Genomic DNA, 23907 nt, shown 5'->3' on the forward strand with positions numbered 1-23907 from the left:
AACCATCGCAAGACAAAAGTCTTGCGATGGTTGTAAAGGTCCTCACACACCTTACGATAATCGTACGATAATCGCGGGAAATCCCGCGATCGTACGATTATCGTAAGGTGTGTGGAAGCCGTGCGACCTCTACTACTGTAAGGTCGCACGACTTTAAACTGACGGACATGTTCGAAAACCCGCCGAGCATCGTACGATGTTCGGCGGGTTTGTGGCATGTCCGTACGATAACAGCCGAATACACCCATACACTGTACGATTCTCGTACGATCGTGGGATTTCCCGCGATTCTCGTACGAGAATCGTACAGTGTATGGGCACCTTAAGGTGGATGGGCACCTTAACTCATTTACCCCTTTTACAGCCTGCCGGCTCTCAAACGTAAACAAACACCTGGTGCTTGTCAGCTGTTAGGCAGAGTTAACACTATAATGTTGTCCACCAAGAGAACGCACCTGTGTTGCTGTGCATTGGAATGTGATGCAATGAACTACTGTGCATACCCTACATTCCTAGAAAAGGGTCAGGTGGACTTTTAGTCACACTGGGGTGCATTAGCAGCCTGTTCAACATAAATTGGATTCCTTAATGCAATGCAAGCAACAGTGTGTTGCACAAAGCACAAAAGTGAACCTGGCCTTAGAAACCAGTTGAAATCCAAGCCTCTTGTTATTTTTTAGGATAAAACTTCACCTGCAACTAGATGGTTTGTTTTAAAGCTCTTGTACTGCTTGTTAAAAGTATGTAAAACTATGTCCATAATCTGGGCACAAAGAAGTTTTAAAATCAGTAAGGAATAATCAATTGTACGAATCAAAATTTTCACTCTTAAAGTGGAACCATGAGCAAAATAAAATGACATACTGTATACAATAGAATCTGTCTCTAGTATTAAAGTGGAACTATGGGCAAAATTAAAATTGACATACAGTATATGATGCAATAATTAAATAACTTATTAACTGCACTAAAATAAACTGTAAAAAATGAACTTCATATTCATTGTTTGCAAGCAATATCTCTCTCTTCACTCCACCGTGCACAGAAACAAACCACACTCACCGGATCTACAGGGCTACCCCAGCTGAGGGATAAGTCATAAAAAATTAGCATTCCCGGTGTTTGTAAATCCTTCCAGTTATGCTCCGGCTGAGAAAGATCCTTTCTTAATATTAATAGACAAGCCACTCATGGTGTAGTACTTCGCTATACTGCTTTATTATAAGGTTAAAAACACTTACAGAGGTAGTCCAATATTGTGTTGGTGTCAGGAAGCGCTCTCTATGCCCTGCCCTCCCAACGCGTTTCATCACAACTTGTTTTCTGTCTCTCAGAGCCAAAATATGCAAGCACTATTTTGATCGCACTGGACCGGACCGCAGGCACAATGTGCCTTGCGATCCCGTGCGGCAGATCGCATTGCGGCCGGAGTGCGTGGCTACAGCGCCATTCACTTGAATGGCCCGCCATGCCCCCTCCTGCCCCACTAAAAAGTGAGCCGGCCGCAATGCGAGGCAGTGCGTTCTGGCCAAAATCGGGCCGGAACGCACTGCATCTAGTGTGACTGAGCCCTAACACCATTGTTAAATGACAGTTTATAAATATCTGTTGTCAACACTGAGCTCAGGTTGAAGATTGGATGGCCTTACAGTCTGTCATGAAAGAGAAATTATACAAATAAAGCAATCCCTGAAAGGTATAGCTACACTATTCTAACATTTTAAACTGGGAATTCAGATTATTGTTAATACTAATTGCTGACTGGTAGCGATAAGCGGCACAACTGGTGTTTCATACACAGGCAAGTGCCATGCCATCTCCAACTGCATACTGACAATGAAAATTGGTTGGTATAAGGCCTGGTTCACACTAGGAGTTTTTGAGCAGTTCAAAAAGCGCTTTTAAATGCCCATCACAAGAAATCCCATGTTTTTCAATGACCCTGGTTTACACCTGAGCAAAAAACCGCCAGCAGAAAAATGCCAAACGCCCAAAAAGGTACAGGAGCTTCTTTGGGCAGATAAAAGCGCTTTTTTGCCCCATAGACTTCATTGTTTTTGCGTGTTTATACGCGCGTTCTTCCATGTTCATGAGCTGCCAATCAAAACGTGCGTTTTTATGTGTGCACGTTTAAACGCGCATACAAATGTGCACAATGCGCATAACCACATGCTGTTAACGTGCAAAAACTGTGCCGCCCAGGTGTGAACCAGGCCTAATTGATGTAATAAGCACCCACCCTGGTAGCTTGGGACTTCATATTCAGCCAGATACTGGCTGACAAACCTTTTCCCTCGAAACTGAATAGATAGAGACCTCCATACACCCCCCAATACATATCCTCACCCCTCATACACTGTATATACCCTCCATACACCCCCCAATATACATCCTCACCCCTCATACACTGTATATACCCTCCATACACCTCCCAATATACATCCTTACCCCTCATACACTGTATATACCCTCCATACACCCCCCAATATACATCCTTACCCCTCATACACGGTATATACCCTCCATACACCCCCCAATAAAAATAAACAAATATGCTTCTTGTGCAACTTCCTCTGTGTAGCAATTGATCATGGTTTTACTGATTAACCACAAGCAATTTTAGCATAGACAATATAAATGCAGTTCTTTTAAAAATCGTTTTTCCATGACAATGAAAAATGTGTTGAAAACAAACTGTTAGCTGTCCTAGACCTAAACACAAAAAATTCAAAGGGAAATATGGTATCATTGACATAAGGCATAAACAAACCAACCTTCTTAGTGAAAAAAGGAATCAAGGAGAAACACATCCATACCATGAATAACAATATGCTAATTATTTGTACAATGATATGTACCACTGCACAGATGTTGAAAAGAAAAATCCAATAGTGGTTATTCACTTTCACCTGGACTTGTTCTATAATGTTGAAGACATTTCGCAACTCATCAATGTAGTTTCCTCAGCTCTGAGTTTCAGGAACATACCCTAGCATTTATAGCTGCATGGATAAATGGGCTACCCTGGATGCATGGCCGTATCGGCCATAAAATGGCACTTTCAGCATTTTGCCAAAAGTGCCATTTTCGGCCGTTTTGTTTTGGCGGCCGCATCCCTAATCTCAAATCATGCTTTTAAACAGGGATGCACAAATCTCAGGAGCCACGTATGCTCCTTCAAATCTACAGCTGCCTCCTAACTTTTGAGTTTTTCTCTAGTCTAGTCTTGGAGCTGGAAAAGTATCTGTACTTGTAGTTGTACCAAGTACGGTACTTACGCCCAGGTGTGAACCAGGCCTAATTGATGTAATAAGCACCCACCCTGGTAGCTTGGGACTTCATATTCAGCCAGATACTGGCTGACAAACCTTTTCCCTCGAAACTGAATAGATAGAGACCTCCATACACCCCCCAATACATATCCTCACCCCTCATACACTGTATATACCCTCCATACACCCCCCAATATACATCCTCACCCCTCATACACTGTATATACCCTCCATACACCTCCCAATATACATCCTTACCCCTCATACACTGTATATACCCTCCATACACCCCCCAATAAAAATAAACAAATATGCTTCTTGTGCAACTTCCTCTGTGTAGCAATTGATCATGGTTTTACTGATTAACCACAAGCAATTTTAGCATAGACAATATAAATGCAGTTCTTTTAAAAATCGTTTTTCCATGACAATGAAAAATGTGTTGAAAACAAACTGTTAGCTGTCCTAGACCTAAACACAAAAAATTCAAAGGGAAATATGGTATCATTGACATAAGGCATAAACAAACCAACCTTCTTAGTGAAAAAAGGAATCAAGGAGAAACACATCCATACCATGAATAACAATATGCTAATTATTTGTACAATGATATGTACCACTGCACAGATGTTGAAAAGAAAAATCCAATAGTGGTTATTCACTTTCACCTGGACTTGTTCTATAATGTTGAAGACATTTCGCAACTCATCAATGTAGTTTCCTCAGCTCTGAGTTTCAGGAACATACCCTAGCATTTATAGCTGCATGGATAAATGGGCTACCCTGGATGCATGGCCGTATCGGCCATAAAATGGCACTTTCAGCATTTTGCCAAAAGTGCCATTTTCGGCCGTTTTGTTTTGGCGGCCGCATCCCTAATCTCAAATCATGCTTTTAAACAGGGATGCACAAATCTCAGGAGCCACGTATGCTCCTTCAAATCTACAGCTGCCTCCTAACTTTTGAGTTTTTCTCTAGTCTAGTCTTGGAGCTGGAAAAGTATCTGTACTTGTAGTTGTACCAAGTACGGTACTTGGTATCTAAACATCCCTACAATAAACATAAATGTCAAAAGCAATAGAAAACGTCTAGAACGTCATCAGTACCAAGCTAGAAGTCAGATGCTAGAGCGGGTAGTCAGCCGAACCAGGTCAGGGAACACTGAGAGCAGGATGAACAGAAACAATAGCCAGAGTCAGGAACCAGGGTATCAGTCAGCCAGGGCCATACACGGAGAACAGGAATAACTGCAGAGCACTTGGTAGATCATAACACATGCAAGAGTGGAGACTGATTGGACAAGCTGATGGTTAAATTGTGAACTGGAGTTTGCATCATCACTCTGAGACAGGAATTTGTGAGGAGTTTTGCGAGTAGTTGCAGAATGATGATGTTAACAGGTTTGGTCATAAGAGGGCGCCAAAGAGAAACAAACAGTGTCACTAAAAATAGGCAATGCTGAAAGCAACTGGACAGCAACTGGACAAGGAAGGGTAAGAAACCCTGACACCCTACCCTTTCTTTATATATCAGGTGTGTAGCTTTTTGTTTGTGGACTTTCATTGGTGTTCTAGGAAAACTGAATTTTACCTCCCTTTAAATTGATGCAAATCCTACATTGTTGCTCTTGAGGAAAGACATTAGTTAGCAAGCAGATCCTGCTGAATGGGAACTGCTGTCTTAATCAAGGCTAAGCTAACGACATTATTTTTTGGATTGGGTTTATCCCATTAATTCTCTGTCCAAAGCGGAGGTGGTTAGGCATAATAATCTGACTCACCCCACCATGCTGTAACTGCTACAGCCTATGGGGAAAGATGTTGAGCATCAATCAAGCTGGACTTGAGTCTTGTCTGCTTTATGCATGGTCTTTGCAGTTTTCCATTGTGTGGTTAATGGTTCCTTCCAGCCTGCAAGTGCTCCAGCATTTGGGATGAGGTCAGCCAAGATTTATAGGATACTGATCACTGTACCCATGTAACAAGTGCACCCCCCATGACCAAGAGAGGAAGTGCATTATCCCTACTGCAAATTGTAGCGGTGACAGCATCATGGTGTGGGAATGTTTGTCTGCAGTAGGCCCTGGGGGCTTTGTGAGGGAAGAGGTTAAAATGAATACAGCAAAAAAAAAAACAGGGAAAGTCTGAGCAGAATCCTTAGGGTGCCTGCAGAAACTTGAGCCTAGACTACAGCCTAGACTATGTGCCAGCCCACCATCCAACAACAGGCAGCTCAAAGCTCAAAAGTGGACAGAGCATGAATGTGCTTTATGTACAAGGCATGATGGGACACTGACCAATGTAAACTGCCAGAAAATGATGCTGCATTTCTTTTTCAGCAATAGCTTCTGAAATTCAGAAATGGAAAGGTCACAAACATTAAAAAGAGAAAAATATGACTTCTAAAAAGAACAAACAGAAGGGTAAAGTAATAAGGAGAGAAAGTTCACTATCACAGGACTCCTTTTTTCTTTTGTGACAATACTGACTGTGGCAACATACAGTATATAATAAATCTTTCCAGGAAAGCAGAAGTTAACTACTATCTTAAATAAGAGATATATAACACTTCCAAAGACCCACAGCAAGATTCAATGAAGAGAAGAGTGATACAGCTGTGGAAATCTGGTTACCCCAGCTCTGGCCCGGTCCGGGGGAAAAAATGGATCAGAGTTACGTTTTGCTTGACCTGATCAGTGGTAATCTGATGTAAATGAACATCAGATCCCCATAGACCAAAATGGGTCTGTTAATTTCAGTTTTTAACTCCATCGCCAGAAAAAAACTGGATAGACACAGATGTCACAATGTCGACATCTGTTTTGATCAGCAGGGTATCAGCAGGGTATCTGTGCTCGAATCCCCTCCTGTTCAGACTTTGTGAAAGGGGCTTAAAATCTGTTTGCATAGGTTATGGAGTTGTTATGGTTACATGGTGGTGATATTGCCATGGCAGAATAGAATCCAAAATAAAATGTGTTAAAATTATGTTTTAATATGGATTCTACAATTTGGTCAGGAGATGTAATATGAAATATAATAAGTTCTGTCAAGATAGGAAGGAAAACTGAAATGTGGTTTCTGACACAGTATTATTGAATTTGTAGATCCAGAACATAAAAAGGATGAAAAAGAAGATAGTATATGGGATTTTCAAATAACAAGAGCTTCAGCTCAAGTAAGGATTAAAATGATTATGAAAGTAGATGATTTGATTATTCCAGAAATAAAAGTATCACCACAATCTATAAAGATTACAGAAAGAAAGGATAGTTTGAATTGTATGTGTGGTACACAAAATTCACTATTAACTTGGAAAAGAAATGGTGAATTTTTTATGCAGTCTTTCCCATGGTAAAACAAGTTTAATTTATAGTATAAATATACGTGATCAAATGATAATTTTACCAAATCCAAGTATGCAGGCGCTTGGGAGAGGGGGCTTTTAAGCAAACGTAGCTCTCATTGGAAACTTAGTAAAATATAAAAAATATTTTTAATTTAGTTCTCCTAAAATATTGTTACAATATATATATCATGTACAATTGACGCTGTGTCCATATATCATACAATACAGATTGTGTTGCAGTAGTCTGGTAGTTGGTTGTAGATCTGTTGCAAGATGATTTGGATTTGGCGCCTGCGCACTGGGTGACGCTGCCCTAAGACGCTAGTCTGAGGCCCAAGGCATCAATGCGAGAGGAGATGAGGGAGCTGTTGCGGATGTATGTTACCGCCCTCTCACATCTGATGGATTGTTTTGTGTTTGGTTTTTTTATTTGTTTTTTTAATCTTATTTTATTTATTTTTATTAATAACTAAAAGCAACTATCATCTTGCAACAGATCTACAACCAACTACCAGATTACTGCAACACTATTTTATGAGAATGAAATTAACAATATTTTTTACATTTTATTAAGTTTCCAATGAGAGCTACGTTTTCTTAAAAGCCCTACTCTCCCAAGCGCCTGCATACTTGGGTTTGGTAAAATTATAATTTGATCACAGATATGTATACTATTTATTTGGATATGAAACAACGCTCTCACTCCTACTATGCATCAATAATTGTAATCTAAGTTTAATTTATAAAGGTATTTTTGGAAATATGGATTTGACTAAGTATAATTTATGTATCACTAGAACAGTCCTAATCTAAACGATGCAGGCATGTATGAATGCTGCATATCATTAGGAATTTAAGAAATGTTAACAGTGGAAATATTATTGTAGTGTCCCCTGAAAAGACATTGAGGGGAATTTATCAAAACTGGAGCAGACAGAATGTGGAGCAGTTGTCAGGTTCTCTATTTCATTTTCAAAGCTTAACTAAACAAACTGAAGAGAGAAGCTGACTGGTTACTGTGGGCAACTGTTCTAGATTCTTTCTGTTCCATTTTTGATAAATTTTCCCCTCTGTGTACTGATGCAAGAATTAGTCCTGTAAGTCCTTTCCAAACTAACCATTTCCAAACCAGACGTTTTTTCCAGAGAAGGAAATTTTGTCACTCTATTACGGAAATTGAATGTTTGAAAATAGAAAAACAAGATATCCACTGTGCCAAGGACATTTGGTTAATATAGAACTGGGTACTGAAAGATGGTTTGGAACAAATGTGAGAAATATAAACAGGAATAAACACGGTTTTGTAGAAAGGATTTTCGGCGGAGTCCGGTGCCATTGGTAGCCTCACAAAAAGCATGGATATTAATAAAGTCTGATCTTAGTGGAAAGTAAGAGGATAAAAGTACATTTTAGAGGATAAAAGAGGCATTTAAATCAAACATTAAAAAACAAGGTACAGTAATACCTTGGTTTACAAGTAACTTGGTTTGAGAGCGTTTTGCAAGACAAGCAAACATTTCTGAAAAATGTTGCCTTGATATACAAGCAAATGTCTTGCAATAAGAGCAAAATTTTGTAGAAAAGCACCACCCGAATAAAGCTGTAGCAGTGCGAGCGATGAGACTGTTTAACGACAACACAATGTCACATTGGATAGATTCCTTGTTAAGGTTTCACAAAATGAAAAAGATTCCATTGAGTCAAGAGATAGCAGTGATTTCGTTAGTGATTGTGAAAGTCGTCCTGCAAAATAATCCTCCTCTCTCTTGTCCCCCTCACACCAGCCACGAAGGTACCGGTAATTGGTTTATTTTTCTTTACATTTTATACAGTATTATACTACAGTACAGTATTGTAATCATTTTTATATGAATATTTTTGGGTTGTGGAACGAATCATCTGAATTTCCATTATTTCCTATGGGGAAATTCGCTTTGATATACAAGCGCTTTGGATTACAAGCATGCTTCCGGAACGAATTATGCTCTTAAACCAAGGTATTACTGTAATGGAAACAGCCACAATTTTAGGACTGCCTACTACTGACTTCCGAGATGTTATTCTAAATCTCGTGACCAGTGAGCAACATTCTCATATAGCCAGAGAATGTTTAGAGATTCAGACAGATTTTCCACTAATTGTCAAACAATGGCTCAGTTATTTCAAAGCGGAATATATCATTTAGAGATTCTACACAGTTCACCCAGAGAGTATAAATCTGCTATAAACCATACAGATTTAGGGGGAAAAAATTGGATAGGATATAATCAAGATGAATGTTCTAGTACTTCAATTATTCTCAGTTGCTAAATTATCAATTACAATATACAGATTTTGTTCTTGATATCAATAATTCTGAACTGGAACAATTAGATCTTTCATCATGCTTACATTTCCAATCTAAAGTAATATGTTTGCCTAATCAGGATACGGGTATATTTCATTTTTTTAATAATTATACATTGTGCACAGCAAGAATAGAAAAAGTAAAAACATCTTTTGAATTGATTACCCTTACCTAGGAATGAAGAAAGTCTGTTTTCAAATAATTGTATAGAAAGAAACTTCTCTGGAATTAGTGTTAATGAAATTAAATAAGATGAATATATCTAACACGCTTATAAGAAATGTAAGTGCTCTTCTGAAACAGGGAAGGAGCAACTAAACTTACAAGAGGAATGAAGGAGCTCATCTATGAGGAAAGATGAGCTGAACTGAATTTGTTCTCTCTTGAAAGGAGGTGATTAACCACTTGAAGACCAGGGTGTTAAAACCCCTTCCTGGCCAGGCCATTTTTCAGTATTTAACGCTGCAGTACTTTGACTGACGTTTATTTACTCATGCAACACTGTACTGAACCCGTATTTTATATTTTACCAAAAAATTGGGGTGATATTAAATGTTTCATAACATTTCATAGGGAGACAGGTTTTTGTTCAAAATTAAGGGTACTTTTTAAAAATTATATAGTAAAAAATAAAAATCCCAGTGGTGAATAAATACCACCAAAAGAAAGCTCTATCTGTCCCCAAAAAATGGTATAAAAATAGTGTCATGTTCGGTAAATAGACACCAAACATGTCAAGCCGTAAAGATTGCGCCTGCGTGAAATCGCAGAAACGACCACACCCAAAATTGGCTATATGTGACGCTTTAAGCGCTTTTACCGCTCATCAGTTTAGTGTTATTAGTAATTAATGGCCCTAAAATTATTGCTCTCAATCCGACGTTCACGGCGATATGTAACATGTGCGGCGTAATGGGCACAATCGTTGTTTTCGCACATAGGTGCACCTGACGAAAGTTTGCATGTGTGTTTGCAGGGGGGGTGTTGGCGGAGGACTTTAAAAAACATTTTAGTTATACATTTTTTGGATTTTTCACTATTTATTTATTTATTTTTAAAGCTTCTTTATTTTTTTATGCTTTAATTTTTTTTAAACTTTGTTTCTTTACACTTAACTTTATTGCTATCACATAGGGGTCCTCTTTATGGAGACATCAGGGGTCTCCAAGATCCCTAATGTCACCTAGGGACCCCCAGAGAAGCTGATGAAGCAGAGATCTGCTTAAACAGTTTCTCACCGGCATCTGTTGACAGAGAGTGACACTGAATGCGGAAGTGATGTAATATAAATCACTTCCTGCATTCGGGGACATGAGAGGAGATCAAAGGGAGATTGTGTACTGATCTCCAGTAACAGAGTCGCCATGCCAGTTCCAGCCGCAACGGGCACAGCGGATCTTGGGACCGGCAGCAGCGGCGGCGGCGATGGTATGGGGGGGGCGCACATCCGCAGCTACTACAAGCAATCGGGCATCTCTAGAGACGCCTGATCCCTTGAATGTAAACAGCCTTCGCTGGCTGTTTACATTTCTAACAGTTTCCCCGCTCATGTGCGCACTGAGCGCCGCACACGAGTGTGGGGAGGGGCAGGACGTCTTAAGGACGTCTATAAGGCTCCCGTCCTGCCATTCAGAAACAGCCATGGACGGGAGGTGATAACAATGTATAAATACATAAATGGTCCATATAGTGAACTTAGTGTAAAATTATTCACTTTAAGGGCACTGCAAAGGACAAGAGGGCACTCCTTGTGTCTGGAGGAAAATAGGTTTAACCTTTGCATACGGAAAGGCTTCTTCATAGTAAGAGATGTGAAAATGTGGAATAGGCTTCCTCATGAACTAGTTCTAGCTCGCTCAGTTAACAGTTTTGAAAAGAAAATCTGGATGCATTCCTAAATGTACAGAATATAACTAAACATTAAAATTTTATTATTATTAGTATTATTATTTTTTTTTCAATAATGAATCTAGATCAAACAAATATACATTGTCCAGCAAAGTATTTATTTACAGTTATCATGTTTCCAAACAGCTGGCTCCATCTTCCTAAGCTCTGCTACCCTTACTCTTCCTGTTAATTACTAAATCACAAGGGACAGAGCAGTGTCCAGCAGCCATCTATCTACTAGCTTGGAGAAGGGAAGAAGGAGGAGATTTGAGCATGGTAATGTCAGGCTTTGCTGTCCTTGTGTGTTTGTGGAAACACACACATCTTACTAGAACACAGAATATTGTCTTCAAAGGACCTTGCAAAGGAAAGAACGTACCTTAAACACAATATCAGGGTCAGTACTCAGGGCACCAGCTGATTCTGCAGGAAGCTTAAACTTTTATACATCAAGGAGCAGCATCATTTGTTAGTGATTTAATCAAAATGTAAAATAGCTTAAAAACCTTTAACTTAAATATTACTTTAAATGAAAAAGAGGCTCTTGCGGCTTTTAGCCATACTGTGCTATTACACACGCACTGCCAAACCAATTCCCTCCAGCACTGTGCTTCTCCCTTGCTGGCACTGTCATCTGCACCATGATCTTTTGGGGGGTTTCGCAGTCTATTGGCTGCTTGATTGGCTGGGCCCTGATGACGTAACTCCAGCGCATGCACACGGGAGTTATCTCGGCATGCTGGGTCTGTGCACTTGGCTGGGCATGCAGAACTCAGAAACAAAAATGCTAAATGGAAGCTTTTATGTCAGACGAAACACACACTCTCTTCGGTCATATAGAGGAGGTTTTTTTTAACAACTTTACTCCCACCTAAATTAATATTAAATAGGATTAAATATATTGGGTCCATGTCTCTTACTAGGTTTAAATTAATGAATGAATGAGGTCTATTGTCTCCATATTACCCTGGAACTTGAGAACCAAGTTAAAGAAAGTAGCCATAGGGGAGCAATCAGAGTCATAGTAAAGCTGGCCGTACACAGGCTGTTTTTTCTCATTCACTTTTTTAGCATGGATGGGGGAATTGGGCTATTGTATTCTGACAGTGGCAGGTGTGCCAGTGTCAGAATATCCGAACAGTGACTGTACCTGATAGGCTGCCGTCATTTTTCATATGAGAATTTTCGGACCAGCTCCTTCGACAAAAGTAGAATGAAAAATCAACTTTGTCGGGCAGGATGACCAGTGTATGGCCAGCCTAAAAAGTCAGGACAGTTTTATTGTTGAAGTAAGAATGTTTTTTTTTTATAGGGATGCACTGATATATCAGCCCCCGAAACGTATCTGCCCAAAATGCCGAAAGTGCCATTTTCTGGCTAAAATAGCGGTGCATCTGTTCTTTCTCTCCTCCCCGCTGGGCGCTGCTCTGTGTCCAATCGGGAAGGAGAGAAACTGTCACAGGAAGCTGAGCGCTGCGGGAGGAGAGCGCTGGGAGCGGTGGCCGTCTCTCCTCCCCGCACCGCTCAGCCTCCTGTCACAGATCGGGAGAGCGGTGTGGGGGCGGAGACAGCCATTGCTGTCACAGGAGGCTGAGCTCTCCTCCCGCACCGCCCCACCCAGCCTCCTGTGACAGCCAATCTAGGATGGAGCGGGGCGGTGTGGGCAGAGACAGCTGTCATTGCTGTCACAGGAGGCTGAGCTCTCCTCCTGCATTGCCCCGCCCAGCCTACTGTGACAGCTGTCACAATGATCGCTGAGTGTTTGTAAATAATTGAGGACGTAGTATGTTTACTAAACCCCCAATTATGAATGAATGGGAAGTGATCTACATCACTTCTGTTCATGATTCAGGAATCTAGTAAAGATACTATATCCACATCATGTTATGAATGAACAGGAACACTCAGCATAGATGATTCCTGTTCATTTATAACAGGGGCTGCAGAAAAAGAGATTGAGGACTCTGTGTCTTCAACATCATCCTCCAGGGACAATTGTTGTAAAGCATTCTGCACCAGCTTGCGAGGTGTAGAAGTTGGCACCAATGCCACTGTCTACCTCTCTAAGACCCCATTCACACTGAGCTACATTTTTCAGAGCTGATTTGAGCTGAGCGACTTTGAGAGACATTGAGCTACAGTGCACATATTGTCGCGCCACTTTTGGCATGGACTTTGTAGCTGCTACATTGGGCTGTATCCAATCAAAAGACATAATTCCTCTTCCGGTTTTCTGCTTATGTTGCTGCTTATATTTCTGTGCAAAAGTGACACTTCTGTAGCGCGACGTAGGGTGACAATGTTGCGCAAATTAGTGCGACATTGAGCTACATTATTGAAGTCTATTGGGCCAAATCGCACTAAATCTGCCGAAAAATAGGTCATGTTCAAACGACAAGCTTGAGCTACAAGCTACAGGCGACATTGAGCTTTGAGTGTGAACAGCTCTATTGAAATGCATTGAACAAGCTACATTGAACTACATTAAGCTGAGACGGCTAATGTCACTTTTGAAGCCCATTAAAGCTGATCAAGCACAGATCGTGTTTGATCAGCTTCTTTCCCGACCTCTGTAGCCAGGGAATGACAGCTCAGGACCTGGAAGTGATGTAATAATTGTTGTTCAATTAGCAGGAGGAGGTCAGTGAAGGGTATGGGGTCCTCCTCAAAATCCATATCAGACCCAGACCCACAACAAATGAAGTAGTAAATAAATACACACACACGCTGTATAAAAAGTACTTAATTTAAAAAAAAATGTCCTATGTAAAAAATATAGTCCCATGCGGGTTTGGGGGCCCGGACCAGACCCCGTATGCACCATAACTTTCTTCCCTTTTTCCTTCTTACCTTTTCTTCTACTACCTCTGTTTCTCAATCTCTATCAGACTACTGCCTAATATAGTCTCTTTTTTGTCTGTTGGTGTGTTGGTGGTGTTATCAGAGAACACAATTTTTTGGCTAGGATTGTAGCCACTGTTGGCCCACTCCACTTGTGACTCTTTTTATTTTTTATTTTGTTTCTCCCCCTCCCACGCTAATCATGGGCATTGCGCATACATTTCTCAAACCTTTTCACACTTGTTAACTCTCCTCATGTTTCACCATGTTGTCTTTTTATGTGCAGATTGTTGGATTATGAAGATATTATTCTGCAGAAAGGGATGTACTGTCTTTTTTTGTTGTTGTACAATTTACTCTTGTTTTGACTTTGTTTTTTTGCACTCTTTTGCAAGTGTATGTAACTTTCTTCCTCTTGAAAACGGAATAAACATTTTTGTAAATCAATAAAAAAAAGAACCCAAGATGTCCAAAAAAAAGTCCCATGAGGCTAAATATCAGCAAACAAGCTGGGGATCCCAGGGGATTTCAATGACCAAACATGACAACCGCACAATATCTTTGGTTTCTTGGACACTGACGGCTGCTTGTTTTCTAGCAACACTGTGCAGCCTGGCCATATTTGGTCACTGACATCACCTGGGGATGCCTGGCCTGGCCATATTTATTCATTGACATCCTAGCGACCAATGATGCTGGATGGCTGTTTGCATCCTAGCAACCAGTGATGCCTGAGGCCTGCAAAGCTGGATATTGCCATTTAGTGGCGGTGACTTTCTTCTGCAGTAGTTGCCAGCGGTTCATGCAAGTAAATAGCCCATTTTGTTCTCCGGTTTGCAAGCCGCAAACACCCGCAATTCACGGTGAACCCTTTATTGCTGTGAACTCAAACCCCATCCCTAATCACTACTACATTACCTCTCCTGTTTTACTCAGTAATTTAATTTAAGAGTTAAAATAATTTTCTTTGTTTTTATCTCTAATGACATTTTCAGACTTAGTGACTAAATTAATCAGGTTATTAAGCTGGTCACACATAAAATGATTTGATTGTACATTCTCCTTAAGGGCTCAGTCACACTAGATGCAGTGCGTTCCGGCCCGATTTTGGCCAGAACGCACTGCCTCGCATTGCGGCCGGCTCACTTTTTAGTGGGGCAGGAGGGGGCGTGGCAGGCCATTCAAGTGAATGGTGCCGTAGCCACGCCCTCCGGCCGTAATGCGATCCGCCGCAAGAGAGAAGCTGATTGGTTGCCACGCACAGCTTCCCCAGATTTTGTATGCTCCAGTTTTGATAAATTCTCCCCAGTGTATGTGTCTTCTTGATTTAATTGTAAGTAGAATTGATTGTTTAGGTTGGCTCTCATACTACACTGTTTTTGGTAAAGTTTGCTGATCTTACAGAACAAATCAAGGCAAAAATTTGACATTTGGGATTCTTGCCACAGGAATCTGTAGGTTTCCCGCCGCAGGAATACTAAAAGCCAAAGTGTGAATGAGGTCTTGGGGGGTTATTCAATAAAAGTAAAAGAGCCGAAGGATCTAGCTGAATGTTCGGCTAAATCTTCAGCTCGCTTCGCCTGCAAGAAGCGAAGGGCTGCTGCACTGGCTATTTACAATAACCCACACAGCAGCTGAAATGCAGCTGAAGGAAACAGCCGAGCCGAATGCATATACTGAATGGTCTGCCGAAGCCTGAATGTAAACAAATTGGGTGGAGCTAGTCCCATGAAATCACGGGACTCGTGCCGCCCATTGGTTTTCATGCCATTTCAGGTCAGTAGCGAACAGAATGACCGAGCCGAATGATGCACAGCAGCGTTCGTCTATTCACTCTCTGCTGTTTGGCCACAATGAGAATAGGGGTGAACAGCAGGGAATGAACTGCCAAACGTTCCCCTCAGACGATCCAGATGTTGCATCCGCTGAGGCGAATGGATTCTTCCCTTCGGTTCAGCCGAACATGCTGAGGCTGTTCGGCTGAACCGTAGGGAAGTGAAGTGAGCCAAAGGCAGCCGATGTACAGATAAAAATACAGAGCTACTGTGACTGGAAGAGGCTCACTTCACTTCAGTTCAGTTATTCATTCAGCTGCCTTTGGCAGCTGAGTGAATAACCCCCTTAGAGTGCTGGTGTTGGGTGAATATTTGAAGTGTGACTGGTAGAATATAGTATTTAGATAAATTTTTGTTTATGACAGATTGCTTTTTATAAAAAAAATAATAATGGAAGCAATAGCAGCTGATTCATTTGGATTTTATTGTGATTTTCTGATCATTTTATCAAGCTGGCTGCTGATTGAGGGTATAAATATTGCTCGGATGTGTACTTTATAGTAAGAATTACTGGTGGTAGTAGTTATTAGTGGAGTGTAATAGAGGTGATATTAATAGCATTGCATAGTAGTAAAGAAAGTTGTGGGTGTAGCTGGATATTAAAACTTTACAGTAAAAGCTGAAGGGGATTCGAGACAAACACATGTTTTCATCAATCATCATGTCAGTCTCTCTGTTCCTGTGCTCTGTCCGTAGCTCTCAAAGCTGCCTGCCACCTGTCCTCAGCTCTCCATAGATCAGGCTGTTACAGTCACAACGACTTCGCGAAGGGAGGGCTTGGCACTTGGAAGGAATTTTTAGGATTGCCAAACAGGCACAGAGACAAGGAAGTGTGTGTATGTGTGAGTGTTTTGTTCCAGTGTGAATTGATACTAAACTCTTAACACAGCAGTAAGAACTACTGAGCTGTAAAGTTAGGTTGGGCCTAGATTGGTGGTGGTATACACAATGCTCACGGACACCACTTGAGCAAGTCTCAGAGTGATAATGTGTGGTTAGGACACACTTATTAACTCACACAGAAAGAAACTGGACAAATTATAACCTGCTTGGACATAAACCGAGAAATGTTTGTTTACGGACTTGATAACGAGGTAGGTATCCATGTATTGTGGAATATATGTTTCTGTCTTTTCAGTTTTTACTATTTGTTTTCATTTTTCAAAGTTATATTTTATGGTTGGATGTAGATTCCAGTGTTCTAGATGATAATTCATTAACATAGAAATCACTTTACGTTACATAGTATTTGAGGTTGAATAAAGACGCAGGTCCTTCAAGTTTAACCTTTGTGTATCTGTGTGTTTGTGCGCGTGTGTTATATACGAGTCCCTGAATGAATCAATACTCTCTGCTGAAACACTGCTTGTGGAAGGGAGTTCCAAAATGTAACCACTCTAACTGAAAAGAAGCCCCTGCGCCTTTTGTGATTAAATCTTTTCTTCACCAATTTTAGGTGGTGGCCTCTAGTCTTTTTTGGGGAGTTTACAGTAAAAAGTTTATTGCTGATGTTGCCATCACCACTAAACATTTTGTACGTCAAAATCATGTCCCATTTTAATCGCCTCACTTCCAGCGTGAACAAGTTTAAGATTAGCAACCTTGTCTCATAGCTTTGGTCCTCCAGCCACTCAATTAGTTTTGTTGCCCTTCTCTGGACTTTCTCTAGCTCAAAGACATCTTTTCTGTGTATTGGTGACCAAAACTGAACCGCATAGTCCAGATGAGGCCGAACCAGCGATCTATAAAGTGGCAAAATGATTGCTTTGTCTCTAGACTACATTCCCTTTTTAATACATGACAGTACTCTGCTAGCTTTGTTTGCCGCAACCTGGCATTGCATGCTATTGTTCAATCTGTAGTCGACTACGACCCCCAAATCTTTTTCCAATTCTGACTTCCTTCCTAGTGGAGTACTCATTAATGTGTATTCCGCTTGCCTATTTCTAATCCCAAAATGCATTACTTTACATTTTTTAACATTAAACCTCATCTGCCATGTAGTTGCCCACTCTGCTATTTTATCCAGGTCCTCCTGTAATGTTATAATGTTTAAGCTCGTGTCTATCACCCTCCCGATTTTAGTGTCATCTACAAATACAGAAACATGGCAATTAACACCCTCCCCAATATCATTAATAAACAGGTTAAACAGTATTGGACCTAGCACAGAACCCTGGGGCATGCCACTCTTGACCTTAGACCAATTCGAAAAAGAGCCATTTACCGATACTCTCTGGACACTAGCCAGTTCTCTATCCATGTATACACCATTTCATCTATAGTCATAGATTTCAGCTTGTGTATTAAGCATTTATGTGGTACTGTGTCAAATGCTTTGGCAAAATCCAGGTACACCTCATCCACAGGCCTTCCTCCATCCAGATTTCTACTAACTTTGTAGAATGTTAGTAGGTTGGTTTTACAAGAATGGTCTTTCATAAATCCATGCTTATTACCACTTATTATACCATTGCCATGAACAAAATCCACTAAATAGTCCTTTATCATTCCCTCAAACAGTTTGCATACTGTTGATGCTAGACTGACTGGTCTGTAGTTCCCAGGTTGGTATCTTGAACCTTTTTTACAATACTGGTACTACCATAGCTATATGCCAGTCACTTGGTACCCTTCCAGTCAGTATGGAGTCCTTGAAAATTAGGAATAATGGTCTCGCTATAACCTGGCTGAGCTCTTTAACCACTTCCTGGCCGGCCATTGTAAAAAAAACGGCTGGCCGTGAGCTCTCTAGATCTGAGCGGGCATCTTTAGACGTCCGCATAGCCACGCCCGTCGCGCGTGCCGCGTGGGAGAGGGAAGGTCCTAAAATTTAAAAACTGGCAGCGATGCCTGTTAACATACAAGCGATCCGTCGCTATAGAGCCGGCGGATCAGCTTCTTCAGGGGGGTCCTAGGTGACATTAGGGGTCTTTATGTCTCTGCCTTTACATAAAGAGGACCTGTCACATCTTTTGTTATCACATAGAGGGGTTTCTTAGCCCCCTATGTGATAGCAATAAAGTTAAGTGGAAAAAAAATAGGTTTCCCCAAAAAAATAATAATTAAAGTTACACATAAAAAAGAATAAAAAAATACAATTATTTTTTTTCAAGTCCCACCCATACATACATGCATGCAAACATGTGTCGCGTGCGCATACGTGCTAAAACGACGATTGCGCCCATTACGCCGCACATGTTACATATCACCGCGAAAGTTGCAGTGAGAGCAATCATTTTAGGGCTATCAATCACTGATAACACTAAACTGATGAGCGGTAAAAGCTTTTAAAGCGTCGCCTATGTTCAATTTTGGGTGTGGTAGTTTTTTGCAATTTCGCGGGTGTGCGCAATTTTAAAGCTTGACATGTTTGGAGTCTATTTACCCGACGTGACCCCGTCTTTTATATTTTACCAAAAATATGGGTAATAATCATTGTTTCCTGACATTTTTTTCAAAATTTTCAATAGTTTTTCCTTCATACAGCAAAAAATAAAAACCCCAGTGGTGATTAAATACCACCAAAAGAAAGCTCTATCTGTCCCCCAAAAAATGGTATAAAATTAATTTCAGTACAGCGTTGCATGATGGAATAAATGTCAGTCAAAGTACTGTAGCGCTGAATACTGAAAAATAGCCTGGCCAAGAAGGGGGTCTAAACACCTGGTCTTGAAGTGGTTAAGTACCCTTGGGGTGCAGGTTGTCTGGTCATAAGAATTTATTTGCATTAAGTTTTTCTAGTCTTTGTTGAACACCGACTACCGTCAACCACGGCGGTATCTTATGCACTAAGCTACTCACATTCTTATCTCCATTAAACCTGTCTTTTTCTTGAGTGTATACCGAGGAGAAAAAAATTAATTTATTACCTCAGTGTTTTCCCTGTCGTTTATGATTAATCTACCATTCTATTCTTTTATTGTGCCTACTGCCCTTTTCTTACCTTTTTACTGTTTATATAGAATACTTTTTTGGGAGTTTGTGATTGAACATGTAGGCAAAGACCAGACCTTCTAGTACAATGTGCTGTGAAATAAATCAAAGATGTGGCCACAGTAACAGTTGACATGTTTTGTGCACTTTATACCAGCTGTGAAGCATTGTGGTAGAAATGTTATGGTTTGGAGTTGTTTTGCTGTTTCAGGGCCTGGGAGGCTTGCAGTCCTCAATTCAACTATGAATTCTGCATCATATTAAAGTGTGCTTCATTAGAATCTGAGGCCATTTGTCCAAAAGCTAAGGTTGAACAAGTGGATCTTTAAACACAGTAATGATACAAAGGACTGGTTTAAAAAGAAGAAAGGGAGGGTTATGGACTAGCCTACTTAAAGCCCTGATTTAAAATCCATTGAAATATTGTGTCCATTTAAAAGGGGCATTTGCTTAAAGAAACTTATCTTTCAACTGAAAGAATTTTGTACAGAGAAGTGGTCAAACATTTCCGAGACCGATGTACTGATGAAGGAATTTTAGCTAGGGGTACACCGATACCGCTTTTTGGTATCAAGTACGAGTACCGATATTTTGCGTTCGGTACTCGCCGATACCGGTGCTTCCGTTGGCATCAAGTAGGGTTCCCGGGCAATCAGGCAGGCGTAGGTAATGACTCACCACCCGGCAGCCTGATTGCCCAGGAAGTGGGCTCCATGTTTGGCTGGCTCGATTGTAATTGGTCGGGAAACTGGCTTCCCAGCCAATCAGCATCGAGCCAGCTTCCCGGGCCATTCAGGAAGCCGGGCAGCGAGCAATGACGCCCAAATACTCGGTATCTGCACCAATACCAATACAAGTATCTGTGCATCCCTAATTTTAGCTATTGCTTTTTCCACAGTACAGCATTACATCGATTGATATTATTTGCAGAGAATAAAGTGGTCACAATAAATTCCCCTCCTAAAAAGCAGCTCTGCACTGATATAAAAATAACTACGTCTTAGGTGTGTGTGTTGTAAGGTTAGAAATCTTGCAACTACAATGATAAATCTGAAATGGATCTTCGCAAAACTCAGATGTCCAGGACTACGGGTGCAGGGTTTGCAAATACAAACAAAAACCTCTTGCAAGTCTTTAGTTAAATTAATGGTAGCTGGATTTGTCCTAGATAAGTGCCTGATTGTATCCATATACAGTAATGTTTAATAAATACTCTTCTGAGATTCTGAATACAGATTTGCTCTCTGTAGGTTCTCCCCTAAATAAAAAAGGAACAATTACTTTTTTCTTATAGAGTTTAAATAATATATAGCACATTCTAAGAAAATGGACAGTTCTCATATTTATTTTTGTATTATTACAAAAGACATAAGCAAAGTTATATGTTCAATCTGAAGTTGCCAATAATCAGCAGTAATAAAAAGCAGTTGCTTTGGTGCCTTGTGTTTAAATTTGTGACAGTGCCAGAAGGTTGGACGTTCTCATTGATGCTATATTTACCATTACATTATGAAATTAAACACATGCATAGAAAGTGCATGTCTCGTTTTGTGGGATGATATATATTCCATATCTGGCCTCATCTTGTCATTCATTTATATTGTAACATTTTAAGACATGAATGAACCCAAGTTCCTAGAATAGCTGTTTCAAGGATTTTGGTTATTAATCCTGCTGTGCATGCCATATGCCTCACTATATTTATGTGCTGTCTCTTCAGGGTTCCGCAGAGTCATACACCAGTCGCCCATCAGATTCAGATGTGTCCCTTGAAGAAGATAGAGAAGCCCTGAGAAAGGAAGCAGAACGACATGCCCTTGCACAACTGGAGAAGGCTAAGGTAAACTAGCATTTGTGTGTTTAATAATTAGGGATGAACCGATACCGTTTTTTTTGGTATCAAGTACCGATATTTTTTCCCAGTACTCGCCGATGCCCAGTACCGATACCGGAAGTCCTATTAAGGAAGCTAGGTGGCGTGTAATGACTCGCCACCTGGCTTCCTGATTAGCTGGGAAGCCAGGCGGCGTGAAAAGACTCACCACCTGGCTTCCCGAAGAGCAGGGAAACCGTCTCCATGCTCCCTCGTCACCAGGTGACGAGGAAGTATGGAGCCTGCTTTCTGGCCAATCAGGAAGCCGGGCGCCTACACTTGGTCGAGAAGCTAGCCAATCAGGAAGCCGGGCAACGAGTCAGCGCCCGGATTTTTATTTGGCAGGAAGGCCGACTCCATGTTCCCTTGTCACCAGGTGGCCTTTCTGGCCAATCAGAAAGCAGGTAATGACTTGCCGTCCGGCTTCTTGATTTGCCAGCCTCTGACCAGTCCGGAAGCTAGACGGCGAGTCATTACATGCTGCCTGGCTTCCTGTTCGGCCAGGAAGCCGGCTCCATGTTTCCTCGTCACCAAGTGACAAAGAAGCATGGAGCCGGCTTCCCGGCCAATCAGGAAGCCGGGCAGCATGTGATGACAGCTACCCTGCTTCCTGATACAGGAAGCTAAGGTATCAGAGCATTTGGGCGAGTACGAATACTCACCCAAAAATTCGGCATCGGCACCAAAACCGATACTAGTATCGGTGCATCGGTATTAATAATCGTTTGTCTCTCTTGTGTTACTTTGTAGCGCTCTGTATTCTAAGAGTTTTAGGAATATGGTACAGAGGTAAAAGGCCTCCAACTTTGGGATTTCCCTGTAACTGTGATATTTCATTGCCTGACCACAATGAGGCTTCTGTTTATAGGTTTGTCCTCCAATGCAGGCCATACAGCCAACAAATTAATAATTCATTATAACAATTAATTTAATTTAATAATTATATCTTTCAGAACCCAAACTGGGAATTTTAGGTAATTATTGTATTAATCAAAAATGAAGAGCTGTTTTTTTAATAATAGAATATGACAAAAACAGCCTTTTTCTTTTGTTTCTTTTATTTTTCATTTGTTTCCAGTAAAAGATCATCTGAAAAAGTTAAATCTGTAACTGATCAATCATTTATCCTTATATTTAAGGTAAGTTTAACAGGGTAGAGAGTTAAGGTGACACTAAACTCAGGCGTTAATCTTAAAATGCATTCAAATACCTTAACTATTAACAAAAATGTAGCTTATTTGTGTATCACTCGGTTGTAGATCCTCAAATCATCTCTGCATTGGTGCTGATATTGTCTCCTGTTCTGGAGGGTGGCTACTTTTATTCCCCATGGTCCCTGTGTGTAACGCTCAGGTGCGGCTTTAAGGGCTGGCGTGGATCACAGCTTCGGTTTAATAAGGAAAGATTGGTATTCTTTTACACAGTCCTTGGCAAACACAACCTGGTATAATTATATGCAGACAAGATTCTATTTACATTGCTTAGTACTTTATTGAGTGAAGGTAGACAGGGTTGAAGTTGGAGCAAATGGGTTTAGGCAGTTAGCAGAGTCACAGTTCTTATATGCAAACAGCTGAAGGTATTTAACTTGATACTTGCAGTTTTAGTCAGTCCGAGGTGCTCTGCTGCCACCCAGTGGTGTTAGAAGAGAATTGCAGGTCTCCAATGATAAGGGGTTCTATGAGAGGTGATATTTCAGGAGAGAGGCTGGAAGTGTGCAGGCCTATTGGAGAGGCTGGTCTCACCAGAGAAGAGGGGCACTGTCTGGCCCAATAGAGGTGTAAGCGGAGGGGCACTCGTCCGGCCCAATATAGGAGAGAACAGAGGGGCTCTGTCCGGCCCAATAAGGATAGTGGGGAGGTTCAGCCGTGGAGGTATTTGCCTGGCGTCAGGCTCCTAGCACGAACGTCAGGCAAATGGCCCCGGCTGTTTAAGTAGGGAAAAGAGGAGGAGGCGGGTGATGTCGCCGTGACGTCATCCGAACTCCGACGGAGCTGATCGAGGTGTCGGAGCCCGGTGGAGAGGTAGGGACGTTACACTGTGTGTGTGTTGTAAAGTAGCCACTGCTCCAAGCTTGCTCCCATAATGGACTACAATCTCATATTTAGTTCATATAATAGAATTATTTCCCAAAAACGTTGTCTCATCTCACCCTGATTAGATTAGATACACAAAACAGAATTGGATGAGAGAACAGACCACAATACAGTTGAACCAGTTTAAAAGAATTTACAAAACTTTTATTAACATAGAAAACATTAAAATATCCATGGCTACTCATAAAAGCAAGTCACCATTGTTGGCAGAGGATTAACAGAGTCTTGAGGAGCAAGACTAATTAATTGCATCTATTTGCACAAAACCCATATGGCATTAACCACTAGATGTTAATGTTCAATAATGCCACCGCGTTTCACATCATCGCTACATCAGGAAGGTGAGAAGTAATTTTTAGGTATTGTATTACAGTTCAAGTGTTTAGTAAGAACCCAGTGGGAAATACTGCCACCCCAAAAAGAACCCTCAGGCACTGGGAAAGGAAAGATAACTGGAGAAATGCACCTC

At 41.0% G+C, this 23907-nt stretch overlaps 1 protein-coding gene across 2 annotated transcripts in view; it reads left to right on the top strand.

The window, feature by feature from the left end:
- The window catches only part of CACNB1 (calcium voltage-gated channel auxiliary subunit beta 1), a 129749-nt gene that overhangs the window by 41988 nt on the left and 63854 nt on the right, over positions 1–23907 (top strand). For both annotated transcript variants that reach the window (XM_018561066.1, XM_018561064.1), the window contains exon 3: positions 21190–21309. In XM_018561066.1, coding sequence (XP_018416568.1) covers positions 21190–21309 — 120 coding nt within the window. The remainder of the gene's footprint in view (positions 1–21189; positions 21310–23907) is intronic.

This window comes from Nanorana parkeri, unplaced genomic scaffold (genome assembly GCF_000935625.1).
Source record: "Nanorana parkeri isolate BGI_ZX_2015 unplaced genomic scaffold, ASM93562v1 scaffold497, whole genome shotgun sequence".
Taxonomy (NCBI): Eukaryota; Metazoa; Chordata; class Amphibia; order Anura; family Dicroglossidae; genus Nanorana; species Nanorana parkeri.